Source organism: Pleurodeles waltl, chromosome 2_2 (genome assembly GCF_031143425.1).
Source record: "Pleurodeles waltl isolate 20211129_DDA chromosome 2_2, aPleWal1.hap1.20221129, whole genome shotgun sequence".
Taxonomy (NCBI): Eukaryota; Metazoa; Chordata; class Amphibia; order Caudata; family Salamandridae; genus Pleurodeles; species Pleurodeles waltl.
This window is the reverse complement of record NC_090439.1, coordinates 1,133,059,936-1,133,083,250: the sequence shown is the minus strand read 5'-3', so window position 1 is coordinate 1,133,083,250 and position 23,315 is coordinate 1,133,059,936. Positions and strand designations below refer to the sequence as shown.

The 23,315-nt window shown below is 49.0% G+C and overlaps 1 protein-coding gene across 1 annotated transcript in view; it reads left to right on the top strand.

Annotated features, from left to right (window-relative positions):
- The window catches only part of LOC138282947 (E3 ubiquitin-protein ligase TRIM39-like), a 193,696-nt gene extending 177,881 nt beyond the window's left edge, over nucleotides 1–15,815 (top strand). The window contains exon 6 of the mRNA XM_069221012.1: nucleotides 9,586–15,815. Within this exon, the coding sequence (XP_069077113.1) occupies nucleotides 9,586–10,097 (512 nt within the window). The 3' untranslated portion in view covers nucleotides 10,098–15,815. The remainder of the gene's footprint in view (nucleotides 1–9,585) is intronic.
- Nucleotides 15,816–23,315: the final 7,500 nt, after the last annotated feature.

The window sequence follows — 23,315 nt, the reverse complement described above, 5'->3', positions numbered from 1 at the left end:
TGCCACCCCACTGTACGCTGCTCCACTCTACGCCACTCCAGTGTACTCTTCTCCAGTCTATATAACGCCACTCTACAAAACTCCACTACTTCCTATGCCAATCTACTACACTATACAACACTAAAATGCAGCAGTTTACTTGACTCTACGTTACACCACTTTAATGTTTGCCACTCCACTAATCCACTATACCATACTCCACTCTATGTCACTCCACTCTATATCACTCCACTCTACGCTATTCCACTCTATGACACTCAACTCTTCTACACGCCACTGTACAGTATTTCACTGTATGCTATTCGGTTGTATGCTACTCCACTGTTCGGTAATTCACTCTACGCCACTACAGTGTGCGCCACTCCACTCTATGCCTCTCCACTGTACGCATTCTCCTCCACTGTATAGAGTGAAGTGTTATCCAGTATAGTACTGTGCTGTAACGTGTGATAGGGTGGATTGGCATACAGTGTTACAGAGTAGAATGGCATAGAGTGGCAGAATGGAGCTGTGTAGAGTGGGATGTTGTACTGTAGTATAAACTGATGTACAGACTCAAACAGAGGAGAAGAGTTAAGTGGAGTGGTGTAACAGTGTGGGGTAAAGTATAATTGAGTGTATTGGAAAGGCGTAGAGTAGCATGGAGTGTAGTGGTGTAGCATAGGTAGTAAAATTATAAATTGGAGTGGAGCCTCATACAGTAGACTGGAATGCTGTGTCTCAGAGTATAGAAAAATGTTGTGTAGTGGAATACAGTGTTGTACAATGAGTGTACAGTCATAGAGTGGAGTACAGCGTTGGACCGCGGAGTATAGGAGGATAAAGTGGAGTAGCGTGTTGTATAGAGTGGCATAAAGTGTAGTAGACTTTTATACAATGGCGTTATATAGAGAGGAGGAGAGTGTCGTACAGTGGTTAGTGACCATTGTAACATAGTTTTCTGTCTAGGATAGTTGGGCCTCTAGCATAGAACACTATCTCCAATGTGTGCTTTAGTGCAGTAAGCTGTCCAGTGCAGTTTACCATCTATAACAGTGGGCGCTTTAGAACTGTGTACTGTCTGCAGTGTGCTCTGTAGTACAGTGAGTTGTCTAGTGCAGTCTACCATCTAGTACAGTGGGTGCTTTAGAGTTGTGTACTGTATGCAGCGTGCCCTGTAGTATATTGTGCTGTCTAGGGCAGTGTACCATCTAGTACAGTGTTCCTTTTGGCACATGAATGCTGTAGCGCAATGTTTAGCACCGTGAGCTGTCTATCAGTGTTTTGTGTAGTACAGCGGCAGCCTACCACACTGTACTGTCTGCAGTCTACTCCATAGTGCAATTACGTTTTTTATTGCAGTGTAGCACCTGGTGCAGTGCACTGTCTCTTACAGTGGGTGGTACAGTGTGTGCTCTAGCACAGTGTTCTAGCTTTAGCACTGTGTTATGCCAGTGCAGTGACCTCTCTAGCACAGTGTTGTACCTAGTACATTGGACACCTAGCACAGTGTGTAGTGTCTGTAGTGTGTTCTGTAGTCAAGTGATCTTTTCAGTGCAGTCTATCACCTGCTGCAGGGTTCTGTCTAGTACAGTGGACGCCTAGAACCGTGCGTACTGTCTACAGTGAATTGTGTAGTATAATGACCTTTTTTTAGTGCAGTCCACAATCTCTTGCAGGATTCTCTCTAGTACTCCGGGCCCCTAGTCCGGTCTGTACCGTCTACATTGTGTTCTGTATGAAAGTCACCTTTTTAGTGCAGTCTACCATCTGGTGCAAGGTTCTCTCTGGTACAGTGAACTAGTAGCAATGTAACCTGCAGTACAATAAGCCGTCTAGTACACTCTACCATTTAGTGTTTGATTCAGTACAGTAGGCTCTGTAGCCCACTGCACTCTCTGCGTTGTACTCTGTACTGCATTGTACTGACGAGTTCCTGTTTTTGCTGTGCCCCATAGACTTCATGTTTCATATGTAGTGCCTAGTGGGTGTGATCCTCCTTCTACAATAAAACTGTTGGTAAAGCACATCTCTGCTCTTGCATGGCCCTCTAGTGGAGTGTTCAGTACAGTGTACTCCTTCCAGGTAGGTGCTGTCTCGTGCAGAACAGAACAGTGCACTTCTTCCAGGGAGGTGCTGCATAATGCAGTATACTGTACAGTACAGTGTGCGCCTCTCAAATAACTGCTGTGTAGTGTCGTGTAAAGTACAGTGCACTTCTTTGCGGTAGGTATGTATAGTGCAGTACATTGTATAGTACCTTGCATTTCTTCCAGGTAGTTGCTGTATATTGTATGGTACAGTGTGCTCCTTCCAGACAGGTGTTGTCCAGCGCAGCACAGTATAGTGTGCTCCCTCCAGTTAGGTGCTGTCTAGTGTTATGTGTAGTTTTGTGAACTCTTTCCACATAGGTGCTGTCTTGTGCAGTTCACAGTTCAGTGCGCTCATTCCAGACAGGTGCTACCAAATGTAGTGTACAGCACAGCATGCTCTTTCTAGGTAGGTGGTATACAATGCAGTATATTGTACAGCACTCTCCTTTTAGTAGGTTTTGTATATTTCAGTGCATTGTACAGTACAGTGCACTTCTTCCAGATAGGTGCTGTCTAGCGCAGTGTGCAGCACTCTAAACCATGCTCCTTAAAGATAGGTGCTGTCTAGTGTTGTACAGTGTTTTCCTTCCAAATAATTGCTATCTGATAGAGACTTCTAGTTGCAGATTCCTTACCTTAGAATTTTCCCACAGGCGTCAGACTGCATCCAGAGATTTTTTCTTCGCGCAATACCCTTGCGCGTCGGTAGGTGGCGTCGGTTGACTCCGTAGGCGTTGTGGTCGCCGTGATGACGTCGGGAGTAGTACATAGACGCCGCCCTCGCGCAGTGACGTCAGTCATTTTCTTCCCGCGCCACGCGCTGATCTGAGCGAGAGCTACCCTCGGCTAATTTTTGGCCGAATTTGACTGTTTTGTCGATATTTTTTGGTGCGACCTTTGGTGCGTCGAGAATGTCCCCGAAGACCAGGTTCAAGACGTGCGAGGACTGCCACCGCATGATGTCGGTGACGGACCCTCATCGTGTCTGCCTGTGATGCCTCGAGCGCGACCACGACCCGAAGTCGTGCTCCGAGTGCCGGGCAATGCATCCGAAGGCTTTGAGGGAGCGGTCCCTAAAGCTGATGGCGGCCCGTCACTCGACTCCGCGTAGATCCCAATCTCGCTCGAGATGAAGGTCTCAAGATCGGTTGCGGAGCCACCACCAATCGGTTGCGGAGCCACCACCACTTGTCTTCTTCGAAATCTTCTGGTCACGGTAAGAAGAAGTCACATCGCTCTCTGACTTAACCCCGTCGCTCGGCCGACGCGACGCGGGACGAGCGTCCACGAATTAGGCCTCCGTCCTCGGAGCCTACGTCTGGGTCGACTCTGCGCTTCCCCGAGTTTCCCGGATCCAGAGCGACCCCCGCCCAACTCAAGGAGTTCTACGAGGCCATGCGCCTCATCTTTGGGCGTGTGACCCCGATACGGAGCCATCGGGCCCAAGGGGCTTGGCTGAGGGGCCTTCGGGTTCCGCGCCAGCGGCTTCAGCCTCGCCCACCGAGGTCGCCTCCGGATCCGTGCGTGGATCCGCACCTACGCCGGTCGCACAGTTGAGACTCTGGCATGCTGTCTCCTCCTACCGTGGCTACGGCGGAGGGAGCAACCTATGGTATGGTGGTTAGTAGGGCGGCTGAGGTCCTTGGCCTTGTGCTCCCTACTGTCAAAGTCAGGTCTAACCTCCTGACTGAGGTGCTTCAGCCTGGGACTTCTGCGTCTGAACCCCTTCTCCCATTCAATGAAACCCTCACTGACGTTCTTTTGGGTACATGGTCCAAACCCAACACAGGGGCTTCTGTGAACAGGACGATCGCTCGCTGCCATTGGCCTGCGCCGAATGACCCAAAGTTTCTGTCCCAACATCCTACGCCTGAGAGTCTTGTTATCCAGGCATCCTCTCCTTCTGGCACATTCCCTTCTGACCCCCGGATAAGGAATCCAAAAGGATGGAACAATTTGGTAAGAAGTTGTTTTCTTCCTCCAGCCTCGCGCTGTGGCCCGTGAACACCGCATGCCTTTTGGGACGTTATTCCCACTCCCTGTGGGATACGGTTGTGCAAGTCCTGCCGCAGATACCGGTGGAGGCCCGTGCTATCGTCTCCCAAGCAGTCAAAGATGGGAGAGACGCGGCGAAGTTCACAATCCTTTGTGGGCTGGATACGACCGACTCTCTGGGCAGATCAGTTGCTACGACAGTGGCCTTATGGCACCATGCCTGGTTGCGTACTTCTGGTTTCTCGGGGGATGCCCAACAGTCACTCATGGACATGCCCTTTGATGGCACCCGTCTCTTTGGAGACAAAGCGGACTCGGCCCTGGAGAGGTTCAAGGAGTCCAGGGCTATGGCTCGGTCCCTTTGCCTTTCTGCCGCCACATGCCCCCCACAGTCCGCTTTTCGTCCCTTTCGTGGCCACGGAAGGGGCGCCCTGTCGCATCCTGAACCCAGCCACCGGGCCATGCATGCTGGACAGCCTATGCGTGGCCGGGGGCGCGGAATCCCACGTGGTCGTGGGACAGGGAACCACCAGAGGTCTGTCAAGTCCACCCCTGCCCCCCAGCAGCCTCCAAACCTTCATAGTCCGTCCCCTCACTCCCACCCAGTAGGTGGCAGAATCCGCCATCACCTGCCCCACTGGGAACATATCACCACGGACGGGTGGGTTTTGCAAATAATTCGGAAGGGCTACTCCCTCCCTTTAGAATCCGCACCAAAACACATGCCACCATCCTTCCATCCCTTTTCGGAGGATCATTTGGTGCTTCTCCGCCAGGAAGTCACGGCTCTCTTGGCCAAGGGAGCTATAGAAAGGGTCCCTGTGCCAGAAGTAGGTTGTGGTTGTTATTCCCAACATCTTTCTGATACCAAAGAAGGACAAAGGCTTGTGCCCTATCCTAGATCTTCGGGACATGAACTACTTCCTCAAGAAGGAGAAGTTCAAAATGCTCACCCTGGCTCAGGTTCTGTCTGCCTTAGACCCAGGAGACTGGATGGTAGCGTTGGACTTGCAGGACACTTATTTCCACATCCCCATCCTGCCTGCCCACAGACGTTACCTACGATTCGTGGTAGGTCACAAGCACTTTCAGTTTACCGTGCTCCCTTTCGGCCTTACCAGTGCTCTTGGGGTGTTCACGAAAGTGATGACAGTGGTTGCAGCTCATCTGCACAGGTTAGGGGTCTCAGTCTTCCCCTACCTAGACGACTGGCTGTTGAAGGCGCCTTCGCCCCAGACAGTGGTCTCACACCTCCAGACTACGGCGAACCTCCTGCACCAGCTGGGGTTCACGATCAGCGTGCCAAAGTGACACCTGACTCCCTTTCAAACGCTCCCTTTCATTGGAGCAGTTCTGGACACAGTGCGGTTTCGGGCTTATCCTCCCCAAAAGCGAGTCCAAGTCATTCAGGCTATGATTCCAATCTTTCGGCCTTGGTCTTGGGTTTCGGTGAGACAGACTCTGAGGCTGCTGGGCCTCTTGGCCTCCTGCATCCTGCTAGTAACACATGCCAGGTGGAATATGCGGGCTCTGCAGTGGGACTTGAAGTTCCAGTGGGTGCAGCATCAGGGGAATCTATCCGACATGGTCCAGATGTCGGAGGGGACTGCGAAAGACCTGCAGTGGTGGCTTTCGAATCCCAAAATCCCAATTGGGTCATTGGCAGATCCCTCTCCCTTCCCCAACCAGATCTCTCTATAGTGACAGATGCATCACTTCTGGGTTGGGGCGGCTACATGGGAGAGGCAGAGATCAGAGGCCTCTGGTCTCTGGCGGAGTCGGGACGCCACATAAATATGCTGGAGCTCCGAGCGATCAGACTTGCGTTGAAAGCATTCCTTCCCTCTCTCAAAGGGAAAGTGGTGCAGGTGTTCACGGACAACACTACTGCCATTACTCTAAAGGCTCTCTCAACGCCAGAGCAGACGAACTCAGCCGCCGACGCACTGTGGATCACGAGTGGCGTCTCCATCCAGAGGTGGTGCAAGGTCTCTTTCGTAAGTGGGGAGAGCCTTGGTTAGATCTGTTCGCCTCCGCAGAGAACACGCAATGTCAGCTATTTTGCACGTTGGAGTTTCCAAGGCGGCACTCGTTCGGAGGCGCTTTTTGTCTTGAGTGGAACTCCGGCCTCCTTTACGCCTTCCCGCCTATCCCTCTTCTGCCCAGAGTTCTCAAGAAAATCAAGAGCGACCGGGCCCAAGTTATCTTGGTGGCTCTGGACTGGGCTCGAAGAGTGTGGTATCCAGAACTATTGAGCATGTCCATCGATCCTCCGGATCTTCTGTCGCAGCAGCAGGGGACGCTCCTCCACCCGAACCTGTCCAACCTCCGCCTTCATGCGTGGAGATTGAGCGGCAACAGTTGACGGCATTTGCCCTTCCACCCGAAGTCTGCAATGTTATCTTGGCAGCCAGGCGTCCCTCGACTAAAACTGCATATGCCTGTCGTTGGAATAAATTTGTGGCATGATGCACCGACAAATCTGTTGACCCCCTATCTGCCCCTCTTTCAGAGGTTCTTCTATTCATTCTTTCCTTAGCCCAGCAGGATTCTGCATTGGGCACCCTTAAGGGGTATCTGTCTGCCATTTCTGCCTTTCTTAGGCTTCCTGATCAGCCCTCACTCTTTAAATCTCCTCTTGTGAGTAGGTTCTTAAAAGGGCTCACCCACTTATTTCCTCCCACTCCCTTCATCATGCCTCAGTGGGATCTTAATCTTGTGCTTACTTTCTTGATGTGTACTCCCTTTGAGCCCATGCATAATTGTCCCTTACGGCTCCTCACATTCAAAACTGTCTTTCTCATCGCCATCACCTCTGCTCGAAGGGTGAGTGAGCTTCAGGCCCTTTCTTCAAAGCCTCAATACTTGTCCGTACACCCCAACAAAGTGGTGCTACGCACTAGGGCTTCATTCCTTCCTAAGGTGGTTACACTGTTTCATGTAGGCCAGTCCATCACTTTGCCTACCTTCGACGCACCCCCACATCCTTCCCATGAGGAGAGACTCCACCATCTGGACCCAAAAAGAGCATTGGTGTTCTATCCAAATCGTACTCAAGACTTCCGGGTGGACGATCAACTCTTTGTTGGCTATGTGGGTGCGAAAAAGGGGAAGGCAGTGCAGAAACGTACCATCTCTCGATGGGTGCTTCTGTGCATCAAAATGTGCTATGCTTTGGCGAAAAAGCAACCTCCTGACGGCTTGCGGGCTCATTCTACCAGGGCCACTGCTGCATCCACTGCGTTGGCACGCGGAGTTCCTGTCCTGGATATCTGTCAGGCAGCTACGTGGGCATCTCTGCACATGTTTGCTAAGCATTACTGCTTGGACAGTCAGGTCCGTCGGGACGGCTACTTTGGTCGTTTGGTCCTGCAGGGCTTTCTAGTATGATCTTAGTTCGCAGCCCACCACCGAGGATGGCACTGCTTGAGTTTCTATTCTAAGGTAAGGAATCTGGAACCAGAAGTCTCTATCAGATGTACAAGTTACTTACCTTAGGTAACAAAATATCTGGTAGAGACATATTCTAGTTGCAGATTCCTTACCGCCCACCCATCCTCCCCTCTTGCGAACTGATTTCTAGGGACAGGGATTCCCCCCTTTCAGGGCCTTAGCTCTGGCGCACCAATATCAGTGTTCTTAGCGGCTCTGCACTCTGGCGTAGAAAGTCGTTAAAAGAAACTGACGTCACTGCGCGAGGGCGGCGTCTATGTACTACTCCCGACGTCATCACAGTGACCACGACGCCTGCGGAGTCGACCGACGCCACCTACCGATGCGCAAGGGTATTGGTCGAAGAAAAAAATCTCCGGATCCAGTCTGACGCCTGTGGGAAAATTCTAAGGTAAGGAATCTGTATCTAGAATATGTCTCTACCAGATATTTCATTACCGAAGGTAAGTAACTTGTACATTTAGTGCAGTATATTGTACAGTACAGTGTGCTCCTTTCAGATAGCTACTGTATGGTGCAGTGTAAACTACAATGTGTTCCTTTGAGAAAGGTGCTGTTTTGTGCAGTGTACATAACAGTACACTTCTTCAAAATAAGTGCTGTGTAGTTTAATGTATAGTACAATGCCCTCCCTCCATTTTGTGCTGTCTAGTCCAGTGTAAAGTACAGTGTGCTTCTTCTAGGAAGGTGGCATCTAGTGCAGTATATGGAACAGTGTGCTGCTTACTGAAGTGTCCAGTACACTAAATAATGTTTCTTCAGATAGGTACTGTCTAATGCAATACAGTGTGCTCCTTCTGGATAGGTGCTGCTAGTGCAGTACAGTACAGTGCTCTCCTTCCATGTAATTGCTGTATAGTGCTTATAGTTCTGTTCTGTTGTACAGTACAGTGGGTCCCATTCAGATATGTACTGTTTAGTGTAGTGTAAATTATAGTGTGGTCCCTGGTGACAGGTGCTCTCTAGTGCAGTGTGCTGTGTAGTGTAGTACTCCCAGATAGGTGCAGTGTATTGTAAGTACAGTGTGCACCTTCCATGCAGGTCTTGTCTAGTGCAGTGTATGGTAAAGTGCACTCCTTCCAGATAGTTTCTCTAGTGTATGTGCACAGTACACCAAACTAGGCTCCTTCGAACTATGCTAATAGTGCAGTACAGTGTACTCTTCCAGATAGTTGGTCTATAGTGCAGTATATTGTACAGTACGATGTGCTCTTTTCAGACATGTGCTGTATAGTGCTATGTGAGAAACTTGCACTCCAGCACAGTACAAAGTACAATGCCCTCCTTCTAGAAAAGTGCTGGTTAGGGCAGTTCAATATAGTGTGATCTTTCCAAGTATGTGCTTTATAGTGCAGTACACAGTACAGTACAGTACGCTCTCTCCAAGTTGGTGCTGTATAGTGTAGTATATTGTACAGTACAGTGTGCTCCTTTCAAATATGTGTTATGTGCTGCATTGCAAAGTGCAGTGAGGTCCTTCCAGATTAGTGCTGTCTAGTGCAGTTCATGGTACTCTAAAATGGGTACATTCCAGTTTGGTGTTGTTTAGTCAGTACAGTGTGGTCCTTCCAGGTAGGTGTTGTATAGTGCAGTACATTGTACAGTACAGTGTTGTCCTTTCAGATAGGTGCTGTCTTGTGAAGTGTAAAGTTCCAGCATGTTCCCTCCAGATTGGTCCTTTCCAGTGCAGTGTACAGTACAGTGTGCTCCATCCAGATTGGTGCTGTCTAGTGCTGTGTAAGGTACATTCCTCTCCTTCCAGATAGGTATTGTCTAGTGTAGGGCAGTACAGTGTGCTTCTACCAGGTAGGTGCTGTACAGTGCATTATATTATACAAAACAGTGTGCTCCTTTCATATTGGTGTTATTTAGTGCAGTGTAAAGTACAGTGTGCACCTTTCCGTTAGGAGCTGTCTAGTGCAGTACAGCGCACTGTGTTCCTTCCAGGTAGGTGCTGCATAGATAGTTTTGCCTTGTGTCAATTACCTGAAAATAAACTAAAAATAGCAATTATATGCTTTATATGTGTGCATTAAATCTCTAATTCTGAATTTCTTTTCTGCAGTGATGGTCACTCTGGATTCAGACACAGCGCATCCGCAGCTCCTCCTGTCTGAGGGGGGGAGACGTGTGAGATGGACAGACACAGCACAGCCTGTGCCAGAAATACCCAAGAGATTTACATCCTGGTGTGTGCTGGGGAGACAGGGGTTCACCTCAGGCAGACATTACTGGGAGGTGCAGCTGCTGCAGGAGAGGACAGCATGGAATGTTGGGGTCGCAGCCGAGTCTGTGAATAGGAAGGAAAAGATCACATGGTCACCTGAGGGGGGAGTCTGGGCTGTGGAGAGGGAGTGGAATGATCAGTACTGGGCTCTCACCTCCCCTCTGACCCCTCTGTCCCCTCGTGAGGGGCCCCGGAAGCTGGGGGTGTATCTGGACTATGAGGGGGGGCGCTTGTCCCTGTACAATGCTGACTCCATGGAGCTTCTCTTCACTTTCCCCCGGGCCCACTTCACACACAGGCTCTTCCCGATCTTGAATCTTTGGGGGGAAGCAGAGATGAGGCTGGTGTAAAAGCTGCAGCCCCCTCAGGAGCAGAGCTGATACTGTTGTAGGACCTGCACCCCCCAGCAGCAGAACTGAGGCTGGTATAAGAGTTCCACTCCTCCCCCCCAGGAGCAGAGCTGACGCTTGTGTAAGAACTGCTGCCCCCCCAGAAGCAGGGCTGAGGCTGGTGAAGGAGCTGCAGTAGTCCCTCCCTCAGTAGACTGTTCATGTGAGGTAGGGGTAGAGCGTCCCTTCTGGCGGCTTATGGGGAAGAGGCTCTGTGTATAACTCCTTTGTTTTGGGAGGGGTGTCTCCTGCTGGAGGTCCATGGGGGAGAGTGTTGGAAATGGCTCTTTCTGCAGGGTCATCCACAGACTTTTTGCCGTCCCAAAGTGCAGGTGCTAAAACATGGTAACATAGGCTTCTCCACAATTTACATATTTAATTTACTTGTACGTCCCTAGTAAAGTGCATTATAGGTGCCAGGGCCTTTAAATCAAATACTACTAGTGGGCCTGCAGCATTGATTGTGCCACCCACTATAGCACCCCATGAAACATGTCTCAGGCCTGCCACTGCAGGGCCTGTGTGCCATTTTATACTGCCATTTCGACCTGGCAAGTGCATCCTCTTGCCAGGCCCACACTTTCCTTTATTACATGTAAGTCACCCCAAGGCTGGCCCTAGTTTGCCCCAAGGGCAGCGTCCAGTGTATTTAAACAGTTGGATATGTATTTTTAGGTTTAACATGCCCAGGTAGTGAAAAACTGCTAAATTCATTTTTTTCACTATTGCAAGGCCTATCTCTCCCATAGAATAGCATTTGGGTTGCCTTAAAACATCTTTTAAGTATAACTTCCAAATGGGACGAGACAGAAATATGGATTGTGTTTCTGGACTCAAAATTTAAAATTACAACTTATAGCGCCTTGAGACCCTCAGGGTGAGTAGTGTGCTTTACAAATTCCTGATTGATTAAGTGATGGTGAAGTCGGAATTTAAATTGTAAGTCTGAAAATGCCACTTTTTAGAAAGTTGGCATTTTCTTACTTTAACCATTCTGTGCCTCTGCCTGTCCCTGAATACATGTATTGGGTAGATGACAGCTGGGCTGTGTGCATTCCCACTAGACAGTTGCACACAGCGGGAGTTTGGGTGTGGCATTAGCATGTTGATGGCCCATCACCATGCTGATGGGTCTTCCTGGGATAGATGGGAGGGAGGAGCTGATACCTGCTTCTAAATAGGGCTGAGCCTCTCCTCACACAAAGGGCTGCATTACCCCCCTGCGTAGTGTCTGGAGCCGGAGAGGGCAAGGAAGAGACCCTGGGGACTTCAAAGGAAGGTCTAGAAGCTTCTCCAACCTTCCAGAGCCTGGGCACCAAAGTATAATTGCAGGACCCACCACTAAATCAGAACACCTCTGGGACAAAGACTCTGCCAGGAAGGAGGACTGCTGGGCTGCCAGGAAGGTTTGCCACTCTGCACTGTATTGTTGTGTTGGCCTACTGCTACTGTGTGGTGAACTGTCATTGAGAACTGTGCCCTGCCTTGCTCGCTTGCTTTGCCGTAGGAGCTGCTGAGGTGCGGGCCTGGCACCATTTCCCCCAACTCCGAGAGCGCCGCTGGACACCTCCTCATGTCATTGCCTGTGCCATGCGCAACACCGCCTTCGAGGCAGGACTATGTCTGAGCACCAGAGATCCAATCTCCCCTGCTCCGCTTTGCAGTCTTGCCGTGGACGGTCCGTGCTCCCCTCATCTCTTGAGCGCAGCCGCTGGGTTCACCTGATCCCGACTGACCAGGCCGGTACTTGACGACTCTATCCAGGTGGGACTGTGCCCTGAGGGTTGGGCAACCCCCCAGGGTCTTGGCGGATTCCCTGATCAAGGCGAGGTGCTTCCAACTCCACGCCAGGATCCCGCTGGCGCCACTTCCATTTGCTGCTTCTGCGTTAGACTCCGACATCCCTGACACGGTCACAATAGCTGCAGCTGCACTCTTTGAGCCAGCTAGGGCTGGTCTGTATTCTCTCTAAAGGAAATGTCCATGGGTTTTCTTACAGCCAGTACTTTGCCAACATCCTCTTTGCACAGGGACAGTGTGAGGCCCTCAAAAGACGTCACAACTCATAGATTTCTTTCTGACATTTCAGGGGAGTTAAAGAAGATCATAATGGATGCGTGGCACCTACACTTATTGCACTTGAGTCTAATTTCTCTCCACGCACCTTAACCTTGATTATCATATTGAATGACTCCTTTTTGTCTGGTTTTGATGAGATAAATACCCTCTATTTTGTCTAAACCTAGTGTTGAGTGCATTTTTCCTGTGGTGTTTTTCACTGTTACTGTAATTTAAGTGTTGCACAACTACTTTACACATTGCTTTATAAGTTAAGCCTCTCTGCTCTGTGCCAGGCTAGGAGGGGTGAGCACAGGTTAATTTAGGTTGTGTATCTGACTTACCCTGAGTAGGATTGTGAGCCCTACTTGGACCGGGTGCATACCCTGCCAACTTGAGACCCCATTTCTAACAGAGGGGCTGTGACATTTCATCTCCCAATCAGATTTAACTCTTTCTGCTCCTAGGTTGTCAGTTAGTTACAACTAAGCCCCAACTCAACAAGCACATATGACGCCAAATACAGGCGCTGCTGACACCTCTCACAAGCACTGCTTGTTCCAAACACAGATATTAATAACTCTATTTTAAATACCCCTGACTCTAAAATACAGGCAATGCTGACTCTAGTCACAGGCACTGCTGTCTCTAGTCACAGGCACTCATCAGTCTAGTCACAGTCACTGCTGTCTCATTAAAAGTAATGGTAACTTCAGACACAGGCTCTCCTGACTCCAGACACAGGCACTGCTCGCACGTTACAGAAAATCCTGACACGAAGCACAGAACACCCTGTCTAGAGTACTGAAAATATTAACTGCCAAGCATAGGCATGGCTGGCTCAGTTACAGATAACCCTGCCTGACTCCAAATATAGGCACTTCTAACTCTATTACAGATAACCCTGACTCCAGGCACATACATAAAAGGCACTTGTCACAGGCACTCTTGACTCCAAGGATATGCTCTGCTAACTTCAACTACTTCTGAATCCAAGCACAGATACACCTGCCTTCAAACACTGATGCTGCTATCTCCAAGCACAGGCACCGCTGATTCAAAGCTCAACTACTTCTGATTAAAAGTGGGCACTGCTGCTTAGAGTTACTGGCACTGCTTTTTCAAAATACTGCCTATTCAATACACAGCCACTGCTGACTTAACTATAGATAGCATGGTCTTCAAGCAGAGGCGTTGCTGACTTCAAGTTCATGCACTAACAAGCACTGTTTACAGATAATGCAGACTGCAATCACAGGCGCTCCTGAGTCCAAGCACAGGCACTACTGACTACTCTCACCTGCACTGCTTATTCAGACTAGGCATTGCTGACTACTTGCCCATGCTGTACTCTTGTAAAGTACTGTCGCTGCTTACTCCGCAAACAGACACTGCTCTCTCATTTACAAAGAGTGCAGACTCCAATCAGAGGCCCTTCTCGATCTAATCAGAGGTACTGCTAACTTCAAGCAAGGCATCCCTCTCTCTAAGCAACTCTAAGTCTTGTAAATACAGTCCTGATTCCAGCTACAGACTCTGCTGACTCCAAACGAAGGCACTGCTGATTCAAAACCCAAATACTGCTTATGCAAAGCATGTGAATAACTGTCTCCAGTCCACCACAGTCATGGGAGCTGTTGGCTCCAAACAAACATCAAACATTGCTGACTCAATTACAAATAACCATTGAATCCAAGTTAGGACACTATTGACTTCAAGCACAGGCACTGCTGATACGAAACACGAGCACTGCTATCTCCAAGCACATATGCTACTGACTCGCTGGATTACAGATTATTCTGAATTCAAGCACAAGCACCAATGACTCAGTTGTGCGTAACCCTGGCTCCAAGCACATACACTTCTCACTACAAGCAGAGATACAACTGACTCGCTTACATGACAGAAACGCAGATTTCAAGCACAGACTGCTGAATCCAAGCATAGGCACTGCTAATTGAAACAAAGGCAATGTTGAGTTGCAAGCAAAGATGTGTCTGTTCAAAAACACAGGCCCTGCTGGCTCAATTATACATTATCCTAACTTCAAACACAGGCACTGCTCACTTCAAGCACAGATACTGCTGATGCAAGCACAGAAATACCCTTTTCAAACTCAGGCTCTGCTCAATCCAAGCATAGGCACTTCTAATTGAAACACAGGAACTGCTGATTACAAACAGGCATTTCCATTTCAAAACACAGGCGCTTCTGACTCACTTATCGATAGCCCTGATTTTAAACCGATGCACTGCGGGGTCCAAACACAGGCAGTGCTGATTAAAACAGAGGTACTGGTGACTCCAGGCACAGGAACATCTCACACTGTGTACAGACATTGCAGACTCAAATCACAGACAATTATGCCTCCAGTGCATCTGATGCTGACTCCAAGAGCAGGCACTCTTGACTCCAAGCACAAACACTCCTTGTGCCAGTCCTTAGTTCAGTACTCTCAGACATGAGTCCAGTACAGCTAATCCAGACTCCATGGGCAAACACTTCATGACTTCAGTGCCTCTAAATCTTGAGTCAAAGCACAATTAACAGTGACTCAGGACAGGTCCTTTGACCCGAGCTCAAACACAGCCATTTCTGAATCAAATTCAGTGAATCGTGACTCCCAAAATACACTCTGTGATCTCAAAGCACGGGAACTCCTGACCACAAGCATGATTATGTAGGACAATCGTTTAAAAAAAATTAACTGGAGCATTCATCAAACAATTAGTATTTTTACGACTACTTCGGACTCCAGTAGGGCTATTCCTGCCTCCAATCACAGATGTCTCTAGTACAACTCATGCTGACCCCAAGAACAGTACTCCTGACTCCAGCAAAGATCACTTCTGATTCCAGTGCATCTGATCTTGACTCCAAGCACACTCATGTCTGACACCAATGCAGGTACTCTGATCTGATTTCAAGCACAACACACACAAATTTAGCTACCTGTGACTCCAAGCGCAGACACTACTTATTGAAGCAGAGGCACATTTGTCAACAAGCACAGACAGGCAAAATACAACAAACTGTGACGCCAGTCGTAGGCGCTCCTGAATTTACTACAGCTAGTATGACTCAACTCGCAGCCCAGACACGTATGACTCCAAGAAAAGGCATTCCTCCTTCCAATCACAGCAAAACCTAACTTCAAGCACCAGCCCTTTTTGCGCCAAGTGCAGGCACTGTTGAGGGGCACAACACCAAGAAGAAGCTCCCCTGACTCCAGTACCACTAGTCTGATCTGATTCTAAGCAACTGGTATGTTAAGTACTAATCCTGGCTCCATACACAGGTAATGCTGATTCAAAACACAGATGCTGCTGACTTCATCACAGCTTATGCTGTACGGCACTGCTGACTCCAAATGCAGGCACTTGATGATAGGTGCACACATGCCTGATTCAAACACAGTGACTGTTGGCTCCAATCACTGGCACTTCTGAGTCTAGTCGAGTCTAATAGTATCTATTTTATAATTAGGGAACCCTGCACGGTCATTCATTTGTATATACCAGGGTTCTGCAAAGTCGGTCCTGGAGAGCCGGGTCCATGCCAGGTTTTTAGCATATCCACGTTTAGAAACAAGGTGTTTCAGAAATCTACATTTTTCTAAATGTGGATATGCTAAAAACCTGGCATGAACCCGCTCTCCAGGGCCAGCCTTGCAGAACCCTGGTATATACTATGCCTGAATAAGTGCATTTATATCTAGCACGCTGTCTTAAGATCAACTGCTACTATACAAGGTGCAGGGTCCCAGGCATAATACTTCAGACAGCTAGGAATTAGCAAATTGGAGTGCATCATTGACGTACTTGCTGAGACTCTACTGTATGTTTTCTCTGCTCTGTTAAATAGAGGAACAGTGAACGCAATAAAAAGGTATTTGTAACAAGCACGTCAAATATCTTTGTCATTTATCATATGAATCCTCATATCACATTTTACACAGCACTTGTAAGCATTATCTAGACGATTGGTTACCAAACTTTCGCAACCCACCTATCTTTAATGAACATGATGCAGGAGATTTGTTAATGTTACTAAAGCATGGTGTGGTAGCGCAATGGCAGTTACAAGGAGCACTTTTTCCACTGAAATGGCCACTGAATTTGCACAGACATGCCGGTTTTCTAATAAAACTATATAACACACAAATGGTAATGTTTGAAAATTGGGTTCCTGTGAATATTTATCATTTGTGCATCACCAACTGAAATGTCTTGCTTTGTTTTGATCCTATTCAAATCTTTGCTTCCATCACACTTCAGTATTACCCAAAAATGTGCTTCATGTTTGCTCTCCTGACTGCTGAATGTGCACAGTTAATCTACATGTAGTTAAATTTTGTGTGGGTTACAAAAAAGTGATATGTTACAGCTTTCCTTTCACACTCAGTGTACCTCAGCAATATTGACACGTTATTCACTTGCCTTTTTTTCTCTGACTACAAAATGAGAGTCGTTTGTAAACACCAATCCCCATGTTTAAAAAATATAATCAGCAATTTGTCACACAACTTAGCCTGACATTTGACCTCTGTCATTGAATTTCAGCAAACATGACAAGATAAATGCAGAATTTAAAGGCACACTTATTAATTGCTTTGACTTCCACAACCCAACAGAAATCGGCTCACGACCCCTCAGGGGCTCATGACCCACAGTTGGAAAACATTGATATAGCCAAGTACGTCAAATAAAGTACACTTTTTTAAATAACATGAACATCTATGCATCTTCACAAAGTGCTACTAATAATGTAAGCTTTACAAGAAATATACATCATATTATATTAACGCTGAGCACATCATACAAAACATCTCAACATGAGACTATCTACACTCATCTGACATTGAAAGAGATGTAATGCTTCTAATGTTTTCTTTTATGTCAGTTAGCAGACACTACACTATAAGCTTTTAATATAAGAAAAACACTAAACACAGCCCTGATGCCCGACATAGTGCAGAACTCACTGGTTCAGTTGGTGGCTCATCGGGCCAGGGTAAGACCGCATACTCTTTCAAAGCTGGGGGAACCACATGCAGAGTTGAGAGATCCCTCTAGATTAACAATCATTTTGGCAAAAGTGCTTCTGCTGGCCTGGTGGGATCAGTTTTGCTAAAATTGAGCCTACCCCTGCATATTGTTTTTTTAAAATCCGTTTTTATGCACGTGTCCTTGTATGGTTATTCTAGGCACTAAAAGTGTATATCAGAAGGTCACTCAATAGGGCAGACTTTCTGATGCATTGACATGGGGATGCGGTGGCTGGCATGTTAACGGGTCAAAGCATTGCATTCCGAGGTGCTAGTGTCTGAAACTAAGGGCCTCATTACGAGTTTGGCAGTCTCTGGACCGCCATTGCGGCGGTGGTGCTGGTGGTCCTGCTGCTGTCAGCCTGGCAGTCGGCCTACCAGATTACGAGTTAGGTGGGCCTATGAAGCAAAGACCGCCACGGTTCTGCCAGCACCGCCAGGCAGCACAGACCGCCACGGTCACGAGGCTGCACAGACAGGTCGGCGGAGCCTCTGTTGCCGCTGGAGTCATTACAAGGTTGCACACTGCCAATGCGACCGTAATGGTCCAACCACTACCTATCAGCAGGCGGAAATGGACAGTATAAAGGGAGACACTCACCTGCAGACAGCCTTAGATGTCCGATGCCACCATGGAACCCATCGCACACATCCTGCCGCTGCTGCTGCTCATCGAAGGATACCAAAAGCAACATCACTGTGGATGCTACCAACTGTACGAGCACACACCTACGTGTGTCATTAACCTTAAAAACATATTGTAGCACCGTTGTCCACATCATATGGGGGCACACCACAGACATAAAGAAAACGTCTCGTCCTATACACAGTCTAAGACACACATGAAGATGGACACGTTCACAGTCACAATACGCCCCCTTTGGGCACCTCACTCACTTACACTGCACTGCAACACTACACAAAAGCACATGGCCACACAGCCCAGGCACAGAGACAGTGAAGGCTACACAACATTGTCTCGCACATCAACACCAACAGCACATAAACAAATACAACTCACACACTTACATTCCACACAGGCCAAGGACTGTCCAACATTCATGCAATTGGCATGCAACACAAACAACACCACCATTAAACAGTCCTGCAATGGAAACACACATCACAGCACAAAGGAAGGATAATTGCATGCACAATACACAGAAAGTCTCATAGACAAAGAGAACTAAGCTAACAATACCTCCACAATAGGGATGGGGACATCAGGAACACGCAGGAAAGGAAGCTGCACTGGGAAACACATCACTTTGCATAGGACCCTTAAACAATATGTGCACAGCAAATGGCTCTTCAGGTATCTCTGGGACCAACAATACTAGACCCAAATGACGTGCCTATCTGCACAATGTGGAACTGCAAGTCAACAAAGCATACACAACTCCAACTGCATGGGACATACCTCTACAGAAACTAGCTGCAAGGGACGCACACTTAAATTGACACATGCAAAGTTAATTGCAAACAGAGCTAGCACAACTGAACACACTCCATGTCTGCACAAACAAAACTGAAGCTGACACACGTCAGATGAATACATAATCCATGTCAGGGGACACGTCTAACACCATACATGCTCACATTGGACAACACAAGCTGAAATGCTTACCACAACAAACAATACACAATGCCATGACACCACCATTGCATTTACACACACATATCCATACACTCAAAACATACGCTTCCCTTGGTGGACAACAGCACTGCCCACAAAGTCACATACTGGAAACAACAGCAAATGGATCAGCAAGCAGGTTACAAAACACACAACAGGAGGCACACAACACAAGTCACTCAGGAAAAAAATAAGGTAGAAAAGGAATTGCAGTACAAATGTATACCCAAAAATAACAAATATTGGGTTTATTAACCTTGAAATACTGTAAAGTCCAAAGGCCATTGGCCAGTCCATTAAATGTCTAGAATAGATCCTGAATAGCACAGTATTGTGCCAGCACTTGACTCCTAACTACCAGGGAACCTCAACAGGAAGCAACATCAAGGGGGCAGGCGGGCACCTCAAGGATTATCCGGGGGGGTGGTGGATTTGGGGGGGGGGGGGGGTTAGGCTTGGGAGGGTTGGTCTTCTTCTTGTGGGGGTGTATGGCTTGATCCACAACTGTCAATGGCCCATCAAGCTAATAAAGTAGCTGCCACTTCCTTTGGACTCCTAAGGCTTTTAAGGAGGGTCTTTACAGTCTTACCTCTCACAGCCAAAAGAACCATTATACAGGCATTGATCGGCTCACGAGTGGACTATGGAAACGCATTGGTGCACCTGGATACGTGATTAAAAGGTTGCAGATAATCCAGAATACTTCTGCATGTCTGCTGCTGAACATACCCAAACATTAATCTATAAAGGCAGGAATCTCCTCGCTACATTGGCTTCCTGTGGCCAAGAGGACACAATTTAAGACACTGTGCCATATGCAAAGAGCATTGCATTATAGAGGTCCAGAAATGCTGAGGACCTTAGCTTCCTTCTATTCACCTAATAGACCACTCAGATCCTCCTCAGCCTACCTAGCAGTGACTCCTAAAGTGAAGAAAGCCAGACGGGTGGAAGATCCTTAGCTTACCAGGGGATAAAGCTATGGAATTCCCTACCTCCCAGCCTACGAGCGACTAGCCATGAACTAACCTTCTGCAAGGCTTTAAAAACGTGGCTGTTTAAAACCTAATTCCCACCTCTCTCACTCTTGATGCTACTGTTCTAGCTCCGACTGAGAGCGGTCCAGGAAGTTGTTGGCCTCAATGAAAGTCCGTAGTTGTGCGTTGATTGCTTTGAGTACTTTGGCGGGGTAGAGTAGCAGCGAGATGGGCTGGAAATTCTTTAGTTTTAATGGGTCAGCCTAAGGTTTCTTCAAGAGAGGGCGTATTTCAGAGTGTTTCCAGTCCTCAGGGAAGGTGCCTGTGCTGATGGAGCAGTTGATTGTGTTACAAAGCTCGGGGCGATGGATGCGCTGGCTCTGATGTACATGTGGCACGGGCAGCGGTCCTAGGGGACTCTGGAGTGGGTGCTGTTCATGATGTTGACTGTTTCCTCTGTGGTAAGCATGGGCCAGTCGTGGAGGGTCTGGGTGGGTTCTGGGGGGAGAGGGGGGCTCAGTCACAGGTTCCGGTTCCAGGTGACAGGAAGCTGTCATAGATGTCCTGGATCTTGTGGTGGAAAAAAAGGGGCAAGTGTGTCACAGAGGTCCTGTGACAGGGGTACTGGTGGCTTCGGAGGGGGGGATCTGTGAACTCATTGATGATTGAGAAGAGTTCCTTCGAGTTGTGTGCTGAGGTGTGCTGTGTTGCCATCATCAGAGGGTGAAGGGAGGGATTTGGCGAGCGATGAGGTGAGTTGCTTGTTGGTGATTTTGTTCCATTTCCTGTGGGTGTCCTGGAGGTGTGGGTGCGGCTGCTGGGTGCAGTGATTGTGAAGTGTATGCAGCGGTGGTCGGTCCAGTCTGGGGTGGAGATGGTCTTGATGGTGATCCGGTCGCTTGCGGGGAAGATGGGGTCCAGTGTGTGTCCTGCTATGTGTGTGGGTGTGGAGACCAGCTGTCTGAGGCCGAGGATGGCCAGATTGTCGAGTCGAGTGGTGGTTTTTGGGTCGGTGTAGTCCTCGAGGTGGAAGTTCAGGTCTCCAAGGAGGAGGTAGTCGACTGACGCCAGGGCCTGGGGGGTAGCGATGTCTACAATGTTGACTATGAAAGCTGGCAGGGGGCCGGGTGGCCTGTACACCAGGGTGCCTTGGATGGAAGAGTTGTGGTTGGAGTGGACCAGGAAGTGAAGGTGTTCCATGGAGGTGCAGTGATCTTGGACGGCCTTGACACGTAGTGAGGATTTTTGTATGATGGCGAGTCCTCCACCTGGGCAGGAGGGCCGGTCCCTCCTTAGGATGCTGAAACCATCGGGAATGGCGATGGCGATGTCTGGACCCAAGGTTAGGTTGGTCCAGGTCTCAGTGATGAAGGTGATGTCCGGTTGGGTGGTGTCGATCAGGTCCCAGAGTTCAGTGGCGTGTTTGTGGAGGGAGCGTATGTTCAGGAGCGGGCAGTTGATGGAGTTGGGGAGGTTGTTGGTTTCTTTGTGTGCAGAGAGTACCTTTGGTTTGTTGAGGTTGGTGCAGAAGTTGCAGTTCCTGCAGGTGACAGGTCCGTGGGTGTCTTTGGGGGCGATGGTGCAGCAGTTGTTGAGATGTCCAGTGTTGTGGCAGAGGAGGGTCTTGGAGTCTTAACGGAGGCAGTCCAGGCAGTGGTTAAACAGAGATCCAGGGTTCCTGGCACTGCGCGTGGTCCAGGCGCGGACTGGCGCCAACAGGCTTGCCTTTGGCACGCCTCTGGTGTGCCAGCGGCGTGGCTCCCATTAAGGGGAGGGGGCTGGGGGGAGCAGTCAGCTGGGAGGTGGGAGGGTGGGAAAGGTACTTCGCGGAGTGGGTAGGGGGGGCAGAGGAAGAGGGGAGAAAGGAAAAAGTATTTGGGAAAAATAAGGGATGATAGAAGAAAAAGGCAGAAAAAGCAAGCGTGAAAGAGCGACAGAGAAGAAAAGAAAAGGAGAATACTTACTTGTGATGGCCACTAGAGCACCAGGGATGAGGTGCAGGGACGAGCCTGCAGCCGGAGGAGGGCCTCAAATTGAGAGTCAGGAGACTCTCAGTTCATCCCAGACAAGAGGCAGAGGCAGCTGCAGCAGCAGCCAGAGGAGCTGGGGAAGGCAGCAGATGCCGACCAGGAGGTCAGTGCAGTTGCTGTCTCACAGCGCTGCGGCCGCCATTAAGAAGGGGAGGGGGAGGGGCGGGAGAGTAGTCAGCTGGGAGGCGGGAGGGCTGGAAAAGGGCTTCGCAGGGGGAGGGGGGACAGAGGAAGATGGGAGAAAGGGAAAAGCACTAGGGAGAAACTAGGGATGATAGAAAAAAAAAGGTAGAAAATGCAAGAGAGAAAGAGCGACAGAAGAAAAGAAAATACTCCTTGTGATGGCCACTAGACCACCAGGGATGAGGTGCAGGGATGACCTTGCTGGTGGAGGAGGGCCTCGAACTGAGAGTCACTTGGGGTACAGGAGTTGAAGGTGCTAAGGGATGGAGTGGTGGATGTGTGTGTGTCTGTTGGGGGTGGTGACTGCAGGTTTGCTGGATATGGTGGATGTCTGTGTGTGTGTGTGTGTGTGTAATTATAGTGTTTGTGGGTATGGTGCTTGTGATTGTCTGGGGGTCTACTGGGGTGGTGTCTGTGGGTTTGATGGGTATAGTGGGTGTGTCAGTGACTGTTGGTGTGGTGCCTCTGGGTATGCTGGTTGTCGTGTCTGTGATGCACGGGGTGGTGGGAGTGTTCAGAGAAGTGGTGACTGTTGTGTCTGTAGGTGGCTGTTGTTTGTGTGTGTGCCGGTGTGTTTTGTGGTGCTTGTGCTTGTGTGTGCTCCCCTTGCCTGTTGATGTTGATGACTGCAAATCTGCCTGTGTGCTTTGAGTAGGTAGGAGAAGTATGGATTTTGATTGGGAAGAGGGAGTTGGAGGGGGGACAGAAGGTGGGGCATGACTGGCTGCCATCAGTGAGGAAGCCAGAGCCTGAAAAGATCTCAGTAGACCAGCCATTGCACCATGAATGCCTTCTAGGAATGCATTTGTCCGTTGGAGCTGAGTGGTCAATCCCTGGATACCATTCACAGTGGCTGTCTGACCCACAGAGATACTTCTCAAGAGTTCAATACCCTACTCACTGATGGCAGCAGGGATAACAGGGGCTGGTGCAGAGGTACCTGCAACAAAAGAGACGCCCATCCTCTTGGGTGAGCCGGCAAGGCCAACTGGGTGGGGAGCAACAGGGAGGGCAGCAACAGACGGGGATGGCAGAGAAGAATGGTATATGGTGTATGCCATGATGGGTCCACCACCACTAGGAAGTGGCCACTGGAAGAGGAATCTGATAATGAAGACAATGTAGATCCTGTCTCCCCCATGCCACTCCCCTCGCCCTCCGGGCCATGTGTCCCTCTGTCTCTGTGGTTTCTTGACCCAAGGTCTTGTGGCCAGATGCTTTCCCACTCAGCTCTGCCCAATCTCCTTT